At 36.8% G+C, this 18002-nt stretch overlaps 1 protein-coding gene across 1 annotated transcript; it reads right to left on the reverse strand.

Annotated features, from left to right (window-relative positions):
- Window positions 1-343: 343 nt before the first annotated feature.
- Window positions 344-5931, reverse strand: LOC149218205 (sorbitol dehydrogenase-like). The gene is made up of 6 exons (XM_089383847.1): window positions 5550-5931; window positions 5384-5451; window positions 3509-3745; window positions 1211-1501; window positions 890-1077; window positions 344-769 (listed from the first exon to the last, which is right to left on the reverse strand). The coding sequence occupies exons 1-6, from the start codon at window positions 5662-5664 to the stop codon at window positions 577-579; spliced, it is 1092 nt and encodes a 363-aa protein (XP_089239973.1). The 5' UTR covers window positions 5665-5931; the 3' UTR covers window positions 344-576.
- Window positions 5932-18002: the final 12071 nt, after the last annotated feature.

The following is an 18002-nucleotide window of genomic DNA, read 5'->3' on the forward strand; positions in this document are numbered from 1 at the left end:
AAAGTGATTCACAGAAACACTCGTCCATAACATGATTGAATTAGAGAGACAGCTATCAACCTAAATTGCAGAGTCCAGCTGAAAATTCGAATAAAATGACAAATACAACATGAAAGGTTCTCTACTGGACTTTATCCGAGTGTGCGATGAATGCTACCTGGTTGATAAATGTCAAAATTCATTTCCTTACAATCACCCCTTTCATGCAAATGTCTGATAGTAAAAGCCTGGAAAAGCTTTTCGAAAGTAAAGAAATAGCCCCAAGAAAAATGCCAAGTGAGTCACGTCTAAACGTGTCACCATGTCATAGTTGTTTCAGAGAGCTCCATATACTGACAAACGATTTCAGAAAATATTTATATTTATCGATTTCAGAACATATATATACTTATTCATATCATATAGTAGCTTGCAAATAAAATGCACAGCTCCATATTTACCCTGACTAACTCAAAACATTGTAAAAAGTGAAAACTACGACAGATAACATTATTGATTATACCATTTATAGACATTCCCGATAACATTACACCATATATAGACACTCCTATCCAGGATCTCTACACCTTATCCTGCTCAAAGATTGAACATGACTTTGATTGCATTCCCCCCACCAGCACTAGTCTCAAAAGCTTCTTCCACTTCCTTCTGAGAGAAGCCAAACCGATGGGTGATCAAAGGTTTGACATCCACTTTTCCACTCCTTAAAAATTCCAAACATAGAGGCCAAGTGTTCCTGTAGCGGAAAACACCAAAAATATCCACCTCCCTGCAAGCAGAATCGACTTAAGCACAACTGCTTACCTAAAATGGAACAGCAAAATATACTCCTGACATGCTTCAGAAAATTACGATTGAATGTGGAATATAGGATAGGAGAAGACCATACCTGGCAGCAGCTGGAGTGAGTGGCACAGTCATCTCATTATGGCCCATTCCCACAAGGCATACCTTACCGCCAGAAGACGTAGCCTTTAGAGCCGTCGACATGGTTTTAGCAAAACCAGCACAATCAAAAGTTACATCTATGTTTCCACCCATGGCATTTTGTATGCGGGTCACTTCTTCATCAATATCCTGAAATAACATCATCCCAATTAGTAACGAAATAAATATGGTCGGAAATTATCCCATCCATTATACTTCTCACCACTGAAGCAGTATACAGCCGTGAATACCAGTAAGGACATTATTAACATTATGGTTATACCTGAGAGTCTCTGGAGACTAAGACGCATTCATCGGAGCCAACCTTTTTAGCCATTGACAGACGCTCTTCATCTACATCAGCAATAATAATCCGTGAAGCTCCAAATGCACGTGCAGACAGCACGGTGACAAGGCCGATAGGACCTGCCCCCATTACCAAGACATTTGTCTCAGGACCTACAGAAGCACGGCGACAAGCATGAACCCCAACACTGAGTGGTTCACACATGGCACCTTCCTCGAGACTTACATTATCTGGCAACTTGAAACATAAATCTGCAGGATGAACAATCTGCAGCTCAAAATCAAAACATTATCAAATTGTCATATGTATGAAATTATGAATAGTATGTATTATGAACTATCAATATTCATCAAAAAGTAGATAGATATCGTGTCAGACTAAAATGATGCCTTCAAGAAAAGAAGATGAATATTTATACAAGTTCCCCGACTTACCCAAAGGTCAGCAGTTAATTTTTAGCTACAAGCTGCTACACTAATCTTAATCCTAAATGGTAAATTAGTGTTAAATATAATGAGTGTAAATCTATTTAACTCTTTGACTTATGGTATATTATGTATGATCTTTTTCAGTACATGATAGATATAATATTTTATTTAGGGTTGATATTGAAATTGTTTTTATTAATAATTTTTTTAAATGGTATATGTCAATTCCATGACATTCCATATTGAGTATTGATAGAATTAAACATTTCTCTGAAATATTGTCAATTCCATATTGAGCATTGAAAGAATTAAACATTTCTCTGAAAACATCTCCTTGATACCGTTGAGCACCAAAGAAATTAAACATCTCCCTCTCCCTGGTACCGTTGAGCACAGACAGAATTAAACATTTCCCTCATACTGTTTAGCACAAAAAGAACTAAACATCTCCGTTATACTGTTGAGCATGGAATGTTGAGCATGGATGGAATTGACCTTCCATCCCCTGATGCTAGAAAGCGTCTTTCTATGCAATAATACAATCTCATTTAAAGATTAGTATCCGAGGAAAAATATATTATTAACAGAAAAGGGATGGCTCCTGGACTCAGAAAAAGACTTGTTGGAAGCTGCTGGACCTAGTAACAGAAAGATAGTTAAATCCCGATTGCAGTCATGTGCGACTGCTAAATATTTTGAGACCAAATATGTGAACAACTATCACTAACCAGTTAAGCCCCTACAAAGTCAACGGACCGAGATTTGCAAGAAGGCAGATTGAAACCAGAAAAGTGGTAAATATTTATGATATGCCTACACCAGTTATGTCCGTATCATCACCAAAGGTATAACCCACACTTGAATGCTTGAGTACATAGATGTCATAACCAGAAGTTTGCATTTAATTTTGGAAGCGGTCATAACCAAGTTTGCAGTTGGATAAGGTTCACTGAGTAATGCTCTTCTCGAAGGAACAACCTGCATTGATTTGGTGACTCAGAACCACATTCATTTTGTATTTCCATCAATATCATATTCATTAGGATATGTTTTGATTCCAATAATATCATTTGAAAATGTTTAACCATGAAAAGATTCTAAAAAATGTTCGTGGCACATAATTGGAAGCAACCAATCTATAACACCAGTGCCCGCAACAATTACCGACGAAAGTCTATGAAATAAATTTTAGGCTATACAACATTCCTCTTTAATTAAGTTCTGAATATCTTCTTTACAATGCTGAATCTAAGGCTTTATAAGTTGTAGCATAACGGGCATTGGACAAGAACTTGCTAAAGCAAAATCAGAGATGCAATAAGCATGTAAGAATATTTTGTATGGTACATTTTCTTTTGAATAGTTGACCTGTTAGTTGAGTATAGCTGCAAATTATTTCTCGAATGGGAAGTCGGAGCACAAGGGATGATCCATTCTATTAAGGTTTTCTCTCCTGTCTATTGATGATATTGTCTGAGAAAAGATTGCTAGAGACAAGAAGTTATTCACGTAGAAGTAGAAGTAGATCCTGACCACGAACTTCAACTAAATCCCACAGTCCATATGCAATCAAGTGATACAGATACAAATCAAACTTCTTCGTTTCCTATGGTTACCTTGTGTGAAAAAAAAGGCCCCCATGTAAACAGCTGGAGCTAACCAGCCATATATTGGGTATTTAATGCCTTCAGAGCAGCACGCCACTTAGCCCGATAACACAGGAACGGGCAAATATTATTTAATGCCGAATTTGCCCCGTGTTATCGCGTTAAGTCGCGTGTTGCTCTAAGATCATTAAATACCCAATATTTCCCATGTAAACGGGGAAAGGGATGGAAATACAGACCTGATTGGCCAAGGAACCATGCACGGGAGGTGTTGCAAAAAACTTCATCTCGGGACACAAATTGTAGGACCCTCGCTTACATTGGTCACAACGCCAGCACGATATTCCAGGCTCCAAAGCTACGCGGTCACCAGGAACCAGATGTTTCACTTCACTGCCAACCTCCTCAATTATTCCAGCAGACTCATGACCAATCACCATTGGCTCTTTTACAATAAAGTCCGCACACCGTAATGTCTGCAACCAAAACCAAGAAAGATATTTGTTTAACTAAAATGCCTCCTTTAACAATTAATAAAATCACATCGTACAATTAATAAGATCACAATGTACAAGGAGGGGCATTTTATGAAAAAACTGTGGACCCCCAAAGCAACCTTCCACAAGCTGAGTGTCCTAGAACTTAAACATAAAACTGCTCTAACTCAAAAAACGAAAACTACCACAAGGGATTATTATCCATAGAATCACAAATGCTTAAACAAAGCCTGTCTTTCTAGCTAACACACAAGGAAACTAACAGTCAGCACACAAGGAAATTAACAGTCAGAAAAGAGAACATCATGCGGCAGAAGGAACAAGCACTGCGGTGGTCATTGAGTTCCTTTGGGAGTGGCCTTCGACCATCATGAACAGGCTCCAGGTCTCTTACAATAGGTTTTCATTCATCATTTTCTTTAAAACGAGAATATAACCAATCTAGATTTATTAATTTCAGATGCATTAAATCTTTATTTCAGATGCATTAAATTTTTGGACATGTAAACCCTTTTGATGATGCAAAAACAATTAGGTAAAGCTTTACACCTCCCCTCCTGCTACTTGATAAATTTATGTATTAAACCTAAAAGAATTAAATCTCTCAGAAATTTATGTATTAAACCTAAAACAATTAAATCTCTCAGATCCCTCCTGCTGCTTGATAAATCTAGGATTAACTTATGCTCCTTGATTTATCTGGGATTAAGAAGTTAAGATGGAGTTATATTTATATATACATTTTTAAAAAGCAACACCAACATTACACATTCATGAATTCTCTTGTAATGCATCCCTGCTAAACTGTGAAATGTGCGTCTGGATAAAAATAATGTCACACCGACTACAGATCTTCCCTACTGGGCTATATGATACTATCTTTCAGCAAAACCAAGGTTACATTCAATCACTCCTAACATAGCTTCACCACCCCATGCTAGGGAATATGATGTGCCCCTGAGCGACAACTAAATTAGACTGACTTGAGCTTGTCCCAGTTCCCATACTTACTTTTTGCTCAATTGATAATACATCATCCAAATAATACATAATAGATATTAGATCATCCAAAGAATACATGATATATATCCATTAATCGATTGATCCTTCTTTTAGCATGCTTTGAGACCTACGTGGTCAACATACAAGTCCCCTACACCTTGGTGATGAATGTCCAACAACTGAGACAAAGGCTTTCAGATTACTATTATGTGTAAAAGGAAAAGGAGAGACATCATCCCTTGCTCGTGGAAAGCACACCAAAACCCCCTAAACCCGTTGTATTGCGGTTATCTAGCTATTCCCTTTCTTTGCAGCGGGCGCAATGGACCACACAAATATAACAACTGCACTTAACATTTCAGGAAACAGAGGCAGAAAAGCCATTCACAATAAAATCGGTATCTTACAGCTTGAAATTCCATTCCTTTAATTTGCAGAAAACCCGAGGAATGGTTTCCCTCATAACTAAGAAACTTATTAGTGATATGTTCAACCAGACCCTAAATCCCAAAATCCTCGATTAAATTCTGAATAAATTCAATTTTCGATTAGAGGACGGCCTATAGACCCGACGGCTCTTAAACTATGTTAAAAGAGACCAGCAAAAACTCATACCCTCAAATAGTGGACGTCACTGCCACAGATACCCACAGCCTTCATGCGCACCTTCGCATCATGGGGGCCTGCAACAACATGAAGTTAAATCTACATTAATTAATTAATCTCTGCATGGTTCCCATGAGTACAATGACAGGCCAAGAAAAACAGAGCAATGCCTTACCAAGAGGCGGAAGTTTGAAAGGCTGGATGCGAAGAGTGTTTATTCCAGTGAGCCATGCAGCCATATTGTCACCTTCTCCATTTTCGTTACCCTGAGACATTGCTCCCTTCCCCATTTTTTTTCCTTTCGGTTAGATGATCAGTTCAAGATAGATGAGCATAGAAGATTAGATCTGATCAAGAATTTATAGAACAACCCTGCAAAAGTTTCTCCAAGACCTAGCTGCATTGATTTGGGGATAAGAATTTTGCCACGTCAGTATGTACAGTGGCCATCCAAACATTTGTCAGGTCCATCTCAGGCCCACGGAATGGGACAAGGGGCACTCTTTGTGCCACTAGATAGTGTCCATAGCGGCCATTATCCCGACGCTGGTCAGCTGGGATGTCAGGTCCATCTCAGGACCAGGCTTCGCAAAAATCCAGAAGCACCGACTTGAAAATAGAATCCTTACCCGTCTATTGCAGAGGAAGTGTATACGGGTGGGACTCTTGCGAAGGAAGTGTGTCCTTTTGTTGTTCAGGTTAATGGCTAGTATAAGTCAACGCTGTAATCGAATATCATAGAGGGGCTGTCCATAGAATTCATGAACTTTTTGTGCGACGTGTTAAATGAAATAGGCTATACAAGACAGGTAGCCCCTAGTTTTGGTCTCATTGCGGGCCAGAGAATGGTTTTCATGCTTCCTGGTTTGTCTACATTATATAAAACACCGAAGATGTATGGATGGGACCGTAGCATGTCACACCGCTTGCTTCTTTCGAGGAAAGAAAAAGATAAAGTATATTTAAAAAAATAATAATTAAATATGTAGATAGATATGAATGTTTATTTTAAAATAATGTTTTTAAAATTTTAATTTAATTATTATTTATATTTTATGAAAATGAGAGAAGAGAAGATAATTATATTTATGTCTAACTAATGATCACAAAATAGGTTAAAGGGATTGTTGAGTATAGTGATGTCCATAAAATGCGGGAGAACCAAATAGTCTCCTATAAAAAAAATACAATGCATGAATATAAAAGGTACAATGCACGAACATAAAAGATACAATGTATGGAATGTCCTGACGGAGAAGATCCAAGGGATAATGGGCCTGAGGATCAGACCCATTTCTCCTAACATCCGAGGTTGGCTGAAGAACACTGAAAAATTTCCACAAAGTTTGTTGGCTTGATGAAGGGCCAGTGGGAGGTGTGGATTGTCCACTAACTCGTTTTTTGGGGGAGTTTGCTCACTGTTGAGGTCTGGAGGACCTAGTCCATCTCCCAGGGACATATCTGAGACGGTTTTGCTACTGAGGTCTCGTGTGGCGGGGTGAGGTCCCACGGATCCTCATTGGTCTAGAGTCTGAATATGAAACGATATGAATCATTCTATTTGTGTTAATGTCTGAAGGTAGTACCTTGAAAATGTCGGGATCCTTTGTGTGGGGTCTGGTCTGATGGGAGGCTGAAGAATATGCGCTAGGACCCTGAGAGCCTCCTGCATATATAGGGCCAGACATCTATGATCGAGATACTTGAAAAAGCCTGTGAGGGTTTGAGAGTCTCTGAACAAGCAATGGAACCTTCCTCTGATCTCGTAGTAGGTAGGGCATCCAAAAATGAGGTGCACCTCGATCTCTACTTTTTGTAAATGACAAACCTGGCAGATTATGTATGGTTTATCAATTTGGTGGTTCGTCTCTAACCAAAGTCGATGAGAACCTACTCTGAACTGCCCTAGAGGAATGCAAAGAGCATGCATCCAGTGGTTAAATGTATATAGGGGTCAAATAATGAGCCCGTCTCTCAACTCGAAGAAGTGCTCAGCGTAGAAGGCCATCTTTGGGTGCAACCCTCCCAGAGGATTGACCCAGGTGACTTGGCTGAACTGCTTGTAGATGTCCTCCCTGATGATCTTGTTCAACTTGTGTCCAGTAGGTAGAAGGTGACCAGGAGCATCCAAGGAATATCGGAAAGGAGGGAGACGATCCAACTGAATGCCCACTGACTCTAAGAGATATGAAACTCTGGTAAACCAACATCTAGCCCGGTCTAAGGGAGTAGAACGAACAATAGTCTCAAAAGAGCAATATGCCAAGTAAGGGTAACGGTCCCTACTCTTTATCGAGTCTACAAATCCCCGAACACGATGCAAGAATGAGACCAAACTGAAGACTGTCTTAAGCCGAAAGGGCTGAGCTCCAAACTCTGTAAGGATGATGTGATGAGGTATTGTCTGTTTGCATCTAATGATGTGGCGAGAAGAAGAGTCTGGACTCTCTCAACTAAAGCCCAATCTGAATCAAGTAAAGACGGCCCCCAAATCTCTGAGCCATATAAAATAGTCAGATGGATCAAGGTGTCGATGAGGCTCATCTTGGATGAGATGTCCTGGAAGTGATGTAGAAAGCACTCTCCCAAGAAAGGCTAAGGATCCTTATCCTTTGTTGATCTGAGGTATAAGCGTTAGTTGCAAACTGAAGCGGGGGCCTGAGAATTGCACCCCCAAGTACGTACACATGCTAGTGATCTCAACCTCCTCCCCTCTGAATAGGAAGTGAAGGTCCAAAGTTTTCTTCACCCCATTGAAGATCATAAACTTGGTTTTACCCAGGTTGACTGTCAACTTTCGAAGATCGCAAAACAGAGCTAAGGCATCCAACTACCTCTGTAATCCTTCTGGAGATGAGGAGAGGAGGACCACGTCGTCAACAAAAAGTAGAATAGATATCATGACCTGGTGAAGAAGGCAACCATTAGTGTCCTAGATATGCTTGTGAAGAAAAGCCTCCAACTCATCAATTTTTAGAGGGGAAGGGAAAATGTAGAGTTTATATGTTGTAAATTTTTTTATTTTATTTTTAAGTATATGATCCCAACTATATGGAATGACTCTCTTATACAAGTAACAAAGTCTATGAAAGGCAAACATGTCTCAGAGGGGAATTGAATATTGGTGAGGAATAGCAACACATTCATTTTACTAAACCACCAAGCCCCCATTAACAACAAAACACAATGTTTACAAAATTTGCACAAATTTAATTGACCTGAGAAGCTCATTTTACAGCCTAGTATGATGTGTAACATTGTCCGTCCGTCATCAAAGTTGAACTTTTGTTCATGTCGGCCAAAATATTTTTTTTTTTAAATCTAAAAATTAAAAAAATTAAATAACTATACAAAACATTTAAATAATGTTGGCTCATAAAAAAAGTTTCACCTGAAGAAATTAGATCCCTCTTGGCTCATGTTAGATTCGTATTTAAGATGGATCTATGTTGGTAAATATTTCAAATATTTAGATGAGGAAGTTTTGTGGCATGTAGTCTTTGGCAATCATTCATAGGAATGATTTTACAATAATAGATCATATAACATCATCATCATCATTTGAGCTTTTTCATATATAAATACCTGTATGGCAATAGCCTACACGCAGGATGCTCACACAACTGGTAAGAGGAACAAAGAGTAAATGACATGGCACTCTAATTAGAACCATATGTCGTTAGTCTTATACAAGGGTGGGCCTTTAATCGATGTCCATTTCTCTTAACTGACCAAGAACTATTTTATTTTTTATTTTTATTTTTATTTTTATTTATTTTATTTATTTATTTATTTTAATTTATTTATTTATTTTAATTTATTTTTTATTTTATTTTTATTTTTTATTTTTATTTTTTTTTCTGAACTTTGGAGAATTTGCAATATAGATTTAATCTATCAAAGATTTGCAAGAGGCTTGGGAATTAAAGTTAGTCTTTTGAAAGCTATAAAGAAGAGAGTGGCAACAAAGTTACTCTTGGCACAACTAGTGGGAGAACAACAATAGGGCCTATAAAGTTTAACAAGTGTGCATTTCTCTCAAGTATGGTGAAGACCTCTTTTCATCAAGCATTGGAAAAGCTACAATCTAGGCTTAGTCTATGACTTTATGCCAAGGATTGTACTATGAAACACCCAATGTTGGAGGTAATGACATTGTTCAAACCAACAAAAACATATTATTTTATTATATTCTTTCCCATTATACTATGGAACAATTGCCTGAATTGGACACAGATCCGAGAACAAGCGAAATACCTATGAAGTTTTAAACTCCATATCTTACTTCTCGAGAAGTTGGAGTCTACAATTAATGATTTAGTAACACAACATTAAAAGTAAAATTAGTTGTAACACACCCCCTACTATTCCTAGCCCCTACTAAGGGTAGAAGGAGGTAGTTACTCTAATGACCCAACCTCCAAAGTCTAGTTATGGAAATGGGGTCTATTTCTTTTTTCTTCAACTACCTAAATACTTTAAATGGATGACATTGTTGTATTTGTCTCACTGATACCTTTTCAATGATATAATTTTTTCCTCGATCTGACTCTCGGATCAAAAGATATGGCGCTTCAAAGAATGGTTTGTCAAATACTGCCATGACATCTAACTTGCCATGTGGCACCCAAATGGTCCCTACGTGGTTGTCCAAGTCATACGCCATGTCATGCCATGTGGCAACTGTCAACTTGCTCATACCAGGTCACGAATTAACCCCTCTATGGCTCACAAAGCCCAAACTATAACATAATATATAAAGTATATTTAATGTACTTGGGTGCGAGCCCTCTATGGCCATGTCACCCTAAGAATAAAATCTCGATGGATTCTTGTGTAGCCAAAATACCGGGGATGACCTTCCAAGGCTACATGGCGATACACACCTTGCGATAAAGCTTAGCCACTCCCTTGACTTATACGTAAAAGCATTTACACCACGTGGCACTTGCCCCCAATGCACAAACCCCATGCACCAAGTCACCTCAGGACTTAAATCCCAAGAGTTCTACCATGCCCTCCATCCAAAATATATGTGGTTCAGGGTCCAGGGTGACATCACTGGTCCTAAACATTAGGGTGATGTCATCCTTCGTCACACCTTCCTTTTCATGTGCGACCTAACTCTGGGTTGCACCACAAGTTCCAACCCCTTCTAACACAAAGTTTTTATGTATTATTTAATTAGGGTCTTCCTTTCATTGTTTTATGCTAGGGCATTCAATCAACCCCACTATGCCAAGTCACCCTGGGAGTAAAATCTCGGGAGTTTCCCTTGGGACTCCCCTTGTGTTAGGCAAACTAATCCCCCTTGCGGACAAGATGGATCTCCATAGACCTCAAAGAATCTAGTAACAAACAAGAAGGAACGACTACCTTTCCTTAACTTACGCTTGGTTGAAACAAACAATATGAGAGAGATCACTTACCGTTTAATCAAAATGCCTAATGAAGTTCCTTTTAGTGCCTTCGGCCATTAACTTCTCCTTGATGCTTTAGAGATTGTTCTAGCGCTTTCCACAACTTCTCCATGATGTCTTGAAGGAGATCTGCATAGAAATAAACACACAAAGGATCAAATCATCTAGTATATAGTATGAAAGATAAATGAACTATTTAACTCAACATATATCATAAATTGAATCAATAACCAATCATAACCTATGTGGGTGATCAAGGAATCCCACAAATGATATTAAAGAAGACATGATTAGGAAATAACAATTTATTTTATTAAATAAAATGGAGAATAAACTTACAACCTCAAATCCTTGATGTCACAAGCCTCTTCTCACAATCTCCAATCCTCTGATTGGATGAAAAGTTTCTCTAGCCTTATTTATGCAACATAAGCCTACCTTCAATGGTCCTCCTCAATCCTCAGGCCCGTGTTAGATTTATAGGCCAAAAGGAGGAAGTTTGGGATCCATTTCCTAAGGGATGAGATCCATAAATGGTGGGATAGGGGTTCCACAAAGAGAGGGAAGTAGCTCCATGATGGGAGGGATCAGGGTTGAATAGGCATCCATTCAAAGCTTGTTAGTTGGGAAAGATTTGACTAACAATGCTTCTAGACTTTAATTTTTATTTTTACTTGCATTAAGTCATGTGTGCAAGCCATAGTGTCAGATAGAGCGCACTTCTGCGCAATTTCTAATGGACTTTTCTACGTATGCACAGAAATGGACTAGGGAACTGCACAGGAAACCAAAAATAGGTTTTTGGGCCTTGAGATCCAGGAATTTCATACTCTTTGGGATTGTTTGGCTTCTAGCATTGCAGGGGGATGCTTTGGAACACTTTGATGGGTAGCGAAAGATCCATACTGATGGTCACTTGCCTAATTCGACAAAATGACATGTAACACCTTTCAACCTTCAGGGAGAAAGTTATGGGGTTATCCAACGACCCTAAGTGCTTACCCTTCGACGACCCAAATTTCTCCTACTAAAGTGCTTGATCACCTCACCTTGTCACACGATCGAAGAGGGTTAAGTCATTTCCTTCTTATGTCCCATTCTTCGGACTTAAGAATTCCAGCCACATGCTTAGTAGTTGTTAATGCACGTAAAAGGGCCTTCACCAAGGCCATTGACGCATGGCCTATAGATATACAAGTGTATAAGTAGGCCCTTCTAGGGCTATCCCTCCTGAGCTTTACCAAGACTTGGTCACGGCCTTTAATCCACCATGTATACACATATATGTATATGCTTACGCATATATATAATTACGCTATATATATAAATACTCAACCAACTTCATTTGCAGCCTGCAAAAATACATGTATATTATATAATGTACATATACATATATGAATGTTATTCCTCCTGAGCTTATGGGTAAATACCAACCTGATAGCCAAAACATTTTGATGCATTCATTTGTTGATTAACAAAGATTGATCCATCTCTTCATACACAGGCCATTTAGACCAATTTGCAAGCTCAAGATGGAAACAAGGATAAACCCATTCCTAGGAAAATATTCAAGAAGCACTTCTAAATAGGAAATCACATTCCTTATTGTTAACATGAACAATTTATCAACACAATGACTAGATATCCAAACATGTTAGTGCAATTATTTAATCATTAATAGAGATTCCCATCTCTTCATTCTCAAGCATTCCTAGGTTAATTTCCAGCTCAGAAATATTCACAAGAAATAAACCATTCCTTAAAATCTTTACACAAGATATTGACATTCCTCATTCATGTAGGAAAAAAAAACTTGTCAACATTATCATGACATTATTTCAGCATAATAAATAGAGACATGATAATCACATGCACAAGGACATAAGAGAATACTCATCTTATAAGATGTATGACAACTGAGATTAGGACTCTAACTCTCCACCCAACCTTAGACAAGCTACAACCACATTTACTTGTAGTTGTCACCCCCGAGGCAGATTACAGTGCTTGAGGTGGAGTGCTTTTGAGAGGAAACTTGAAGTCCCTAAAGATAGGTGAAGGTTTCACTCGAAACATTGGGAAAATCCATGATCAAAACACACAATTCTCCAAAAGTCTTCATCAATAACAATTTATCGATTGTGGAAATATTCATGCTAAAATTATACCATTTTATACCAAAGAAATTACCCTTGGATTTTTAGGTGAAAGGAGGTGAAAATGTCCTTTGTCATTGTGGTTATGAAGATTCATAGGAAAAATAGTTCTATAGGATGTTAATAATAAAAAAATATCTTGTAAATTATTTCTACACGTGCCATTCTAGTGGAGAAGGAAATGGTACTATGGAACACAATATTCGTTGTAGTAGCTCGTGATTGAATAAAAAAAATAAATGAACAAGAACCATATTACTAATTTTAAATTCAAAAATGGAAATTGAAAAATACTTACAATATTGCACTTGTATCTTGTGACATAGAGGATAATACTCAACAAAAGAGAGATGTGCCAATAAATACACACACACACACACATATATATAAGACACCATTCTTTATTCATGTTGATTATTGACATAGGTAAAGTAGCACTATAATACTGGTATTATAATATATCTAAATATGATCACACAAAGGGCTTATCGGTTGGTTAACCAAACCTTCAATGGCACATATTATAGTTTGCAACTAAATTTTATCAGTGTTTTGAACACATTATTTGTAACAAGTAAACTCTAATCAATTTTCACATTAAAACAAATCATACGTATAAGGAAATTTAGTCTTTGTAACCCCTTTGCATTGAAAAATCCCCCATAAAGCCTCCTCTTGAGGTACATATTATTATCTATCTAATAGACATGCCCCATTCTCATGGCTTCTTGTAAAGGCAATGTTGGTGCAAACATCATCATTTGTACCTCTTTGTTTAGAGGTTAATGGTGCAACAATAATCTTCATTAAATGTTAAGCTCCAAGATTTTTATGGAGATAGAAGAAATGAAACAAAATAATCACATGACTAAGAAAATAAATGTTGATTAATTGTTAACCTTCATACCATAGTTACCAAGTTGAATCACATGACATCTTGTTGTGAAATGACCTTGAGATTGTAGCATCCTTCTATATAAATTTTCCTTGGGTGCTTGCAAGACAAGAAAACATGGTTCACTTATGATTATGTAGCTACAGAGAGAAGCCAAATAAATTTCAACAACTTTCATTTCCAAACTGGTAAAAATTCTAATTAGGTCAGTTTAGTTTTATAAGTCGTCAAGAGAAATGTTTGGTGATTGAGGTGATGGCCATCACATGAAATTATTGTTTAACAATAAAATTATTCAACAAAATGAATAGAAAGATAAATTCCCAGGGAGAAAGAAATGAATATTATATACTCATCTTCCATCAATAACCAACACAATGAACTAATTTGTTTCTATGAGAAGTTTATATGATATGCCAGGCACAACAATGAGACCGAAATCCTTTAGAAAAAGATCTCCAAACATTCTTGTCATTGTCAGACCAAGTGAGTGGTCATGGGATAACCACACCCATGCCGCATCAAGCTCATCTTGTAGTGCAAACCCCTTCCTTTGAATTGCTTAATTCTCTCAACATCCTCTAAACAAACAACACAAATAACAAAACCAAGTAAAATATTTATTTATTTTTTTACAAAATTTATCTAATTTTACTCAACGCCATATACATGGAACTTGAGGTAAATGTCCACCTAGCTCTAAAATTTCTTGTAGATATTATATTTCAACATTTTACTCGACCCCATAAATCCGAGAGGGTCTTCTGAGACACTAAATTAAAAATATTTTACTCTATTATTTTCTAATTAAGTCGGTTTGGTTTAATATATTGTCAAGGGAAATGTTTGGTCATTGGAGTGATGGTCATTTTCCAAGATTCTCGTTCCATAGTCATTCCATTTAACAAAATGAACGGAAAAATAAAATTTCCAAAAGTAAGGAGCCAATATTATATACCCACGCCATTAATGGCCAGCACAAGAACTTGTCTATTTCTGTGAGATGATGATATGAGATATCAAGCACAACAATGAGACCGAAATCCTTGAGATGAAAATCTCAAAATGTCCTTTCCATTTCTAAACTAAGAGATTCATCATGGAGCAACCACACCCATGCCACATTAGGTTCATCTTACAATGCAAAAAATTTGTCCTTCGAATTGCTTAAGCCTCTCAACTTCCTCTAAACAAATAACAAAAACAAATAAAATATTTCAATTATTTTTTCACAATTTTATTTAAACCTTTTACTCATCACCATATACATGGAACTTGAGGTAAATCTCAGCCTAACTGCATATTTTCTGTAGAAATTATATTGCAACATTTTAATGCGCCCCATATATATTATAAGGTCTCCAAAGACAATAAATTAAAAATATTTTATTTTATTATTTTGTAATTAGGTTAGTTTGGTTTAATAGACTATTAAGGGCAATGTTTGGCCATTGAAGTGATGGTCCTCTCCCGATTCTCGTTTAATAATCATAGTATCCAACATTTAACCTTTGAATTCTTGAACTTTGCATTCAATGCTATTACATTTATCCTTTCAATTCTTCAAACAAGATGTCCTAGTTGAACCCATATAGGTCTCCACAGATCATCTCAAGTTATGATAAGTAATTAATTTTGAATACCCTAGAGATAAGAATTTGAAGTCATAAGGCCATGGGGAAGCCATACTATGAATGACATGACTTGACTGAGTCATAATGAGAATGTGGATACCTACTAAACATGGAGTTAAATTTGAAACCTAAATGTTTCCAAATTCAAGGTAAGAAAACATATCTCAGAACAAATTTACATAGAGACATTTATATTAGCAACGAATCAATAGATTTGTAAGACCCTCCCAACTTGGCTTGGGGACAAAATATGGTAATACAATGAGGTGTGTATATATTGTAAGGAATCAACATAATTCTAGGAACCAAGTATAAATATCTTGCCATTAGGCCATATGATATGTACTAGACTGTAGAGTTTGTGGCACAATTTAATACAATGTAAGAAACAAATCTATAACTTTATTTAAATGGCTTCTTATAAATCAAATGGTAATATTCAAACACCTGGATGATCCTTTCTAGGCTCTAGAGTCTGTTTAAAGTGATGAAAACACATTGAATTTTTCATATTTAGGCAATGGCACGAGCCTTAAAGGTGTAGGTGAAGTCTTTGTTTAATGGCTTACACTTGAAGGGAACCATACCATGAACATAGTATCTCAGACATAGGTTTAGCTTGACCAAGTGAATTATTTATCCTCTACCTTTGTGATTCTTGGTTTAGCTTGACCGGGTGAATTACTTATCCTGCTACCTTTGTGATTCTTGGTTGAACGCATATATTCATCTCATTAGTTTTCTTAATACAAATAAGTGTCACTCAGTTAACCAATATGCATTGCATGCCCTCCATAGGATTTAAACTTTTAACAAACTGTAGAAATTGATCGCATTTTTCCACTTGGATTACACTTTTATACATCCATGTTTTTTCCTTGCTAATTAACTAAAAAACTTGAGCACACTCTAGAGTTTATACATGTGTGCACATGAAATTAAACATGGCATGAAAGACATAAATCAACAAAATTGTATAAGAGTCAGAAAAGTGACTTTGCAATTGATCATAATCACTTAAGTATTAAATGGGTAAAATGAACAATGGAAACAACATTGCATTAATACAAATAACTCTGCTTTTCTCCAACTCTAATGTCTCTTACTTAATACAAGTTCTCCCTTATCTCCTTGATAACTAGCTAGAAACACATACACACACACACACGTACACACACCCACACCCACACCCACACACACACATATACACACACACACGTGAAAATACTTGTTGTAGTATATGTAATCAACACAAAGGAACTAAAACATTATCACTACGTTCCGCTTGAGCCTTGATGTTCCTTGCAAAATGCCTGTAACTTCTCTACACAAAATCTAACAAATTTGATCATTACTGCAGAATTGTAATCTCGAAAGAACAATATTATAGGCTCAACAATACTGAGAGTCAACTCTAGCTACCTTCCCTTGATTTTTTCCATTTGTGCAAGTATTGCAATCTGTCTTTTCACTGAAATCAGCTACGGGCAAACACTTCTCATACTATATGTTAAGTATAAAGTAAAAATATTAAAATATAAAACTATGAAGCTGCCATAGCTTCATTGACATCTCATGCATTTCCTTTAATGACACTCCTAACGACATATCTTTCATGATTAAAATCCTTGTGAATATTTGACCCCATTTACCTTTGGGATCATCTATGTAGAAGACTAAAGATCAAGATTAATAGGAACAAAACCTCAATATGGAGGATTCAATATTGGGGCATTTTAATTTTAATATATTTGTGGACGAATTGTCTCATGGCCCATGTTATAAGGAACTTACATAAGTTGGGAACCATATTGTTGATCAACATACATTGGAAAAGATGGCCTAACCGATTGGGGAGGTTTATAGATCATCCATATATCATCATAGCCTAGTCATGGAGCTTTATATCTTGGAACTATTGGACCAATATTAGGTTGTATAGGAATTTGTTGATCTCTAAATAGAGTTGTTGACATATTCATAACCTTTGGAATTGAGTCATAAACAGGTTGTTTCTATGTTGGAGGTGTTGTAGGTGACTACTTTGTGGTTGTAATTGGCCTCAATGATAGAAAAACAATACTATAAACAACTGGAGCATTTACATGCACAATACTCATGTTTCGTTGCAAGGACATATTGTACCCTAATTGTCCAATTGTCTTCATCATTTGCAACATTGAAGAAGCATGATGAGTAGGGACGAAATATACAAGATATGGTTGGTCGCCTTGTTGGGTATCATGATGCACATAATAATATGACATGGGCTAACCTTGATGGACATAATGAGGTGATGCATATTATTGTTCATACTGCATTGGCATATAGCTACACTCTTGTGGAGTTTGTTCCATTATCACATTTGATCCTTCTACAAATAATTGACAAGAGAACCAAATTTTGTCTCTTCTATTCTTCTATCTAAATTTGGATTAGGTCGATCTCTTGGTGCAAGCTTGGAAGAATTGAGCATTCTTGCTATACACTTTCTTCGTCCAAATTTTAAAAATGAGAATATGA

Source organism: Pinus tabuliformis, chromosome Q (assembly GCF_031772625.1).
Source record: "Pinus tabuliformis cultivar Carrire ecotype Pingquan chromosome Q, CPIR1, whole genome shotgun sequence".
NCBI lineage: Eukaryota > Viridiplantae > Streptophyta > Pinopsida > Pinales > Pinaceae > Pinus > Pinus tabuliformis.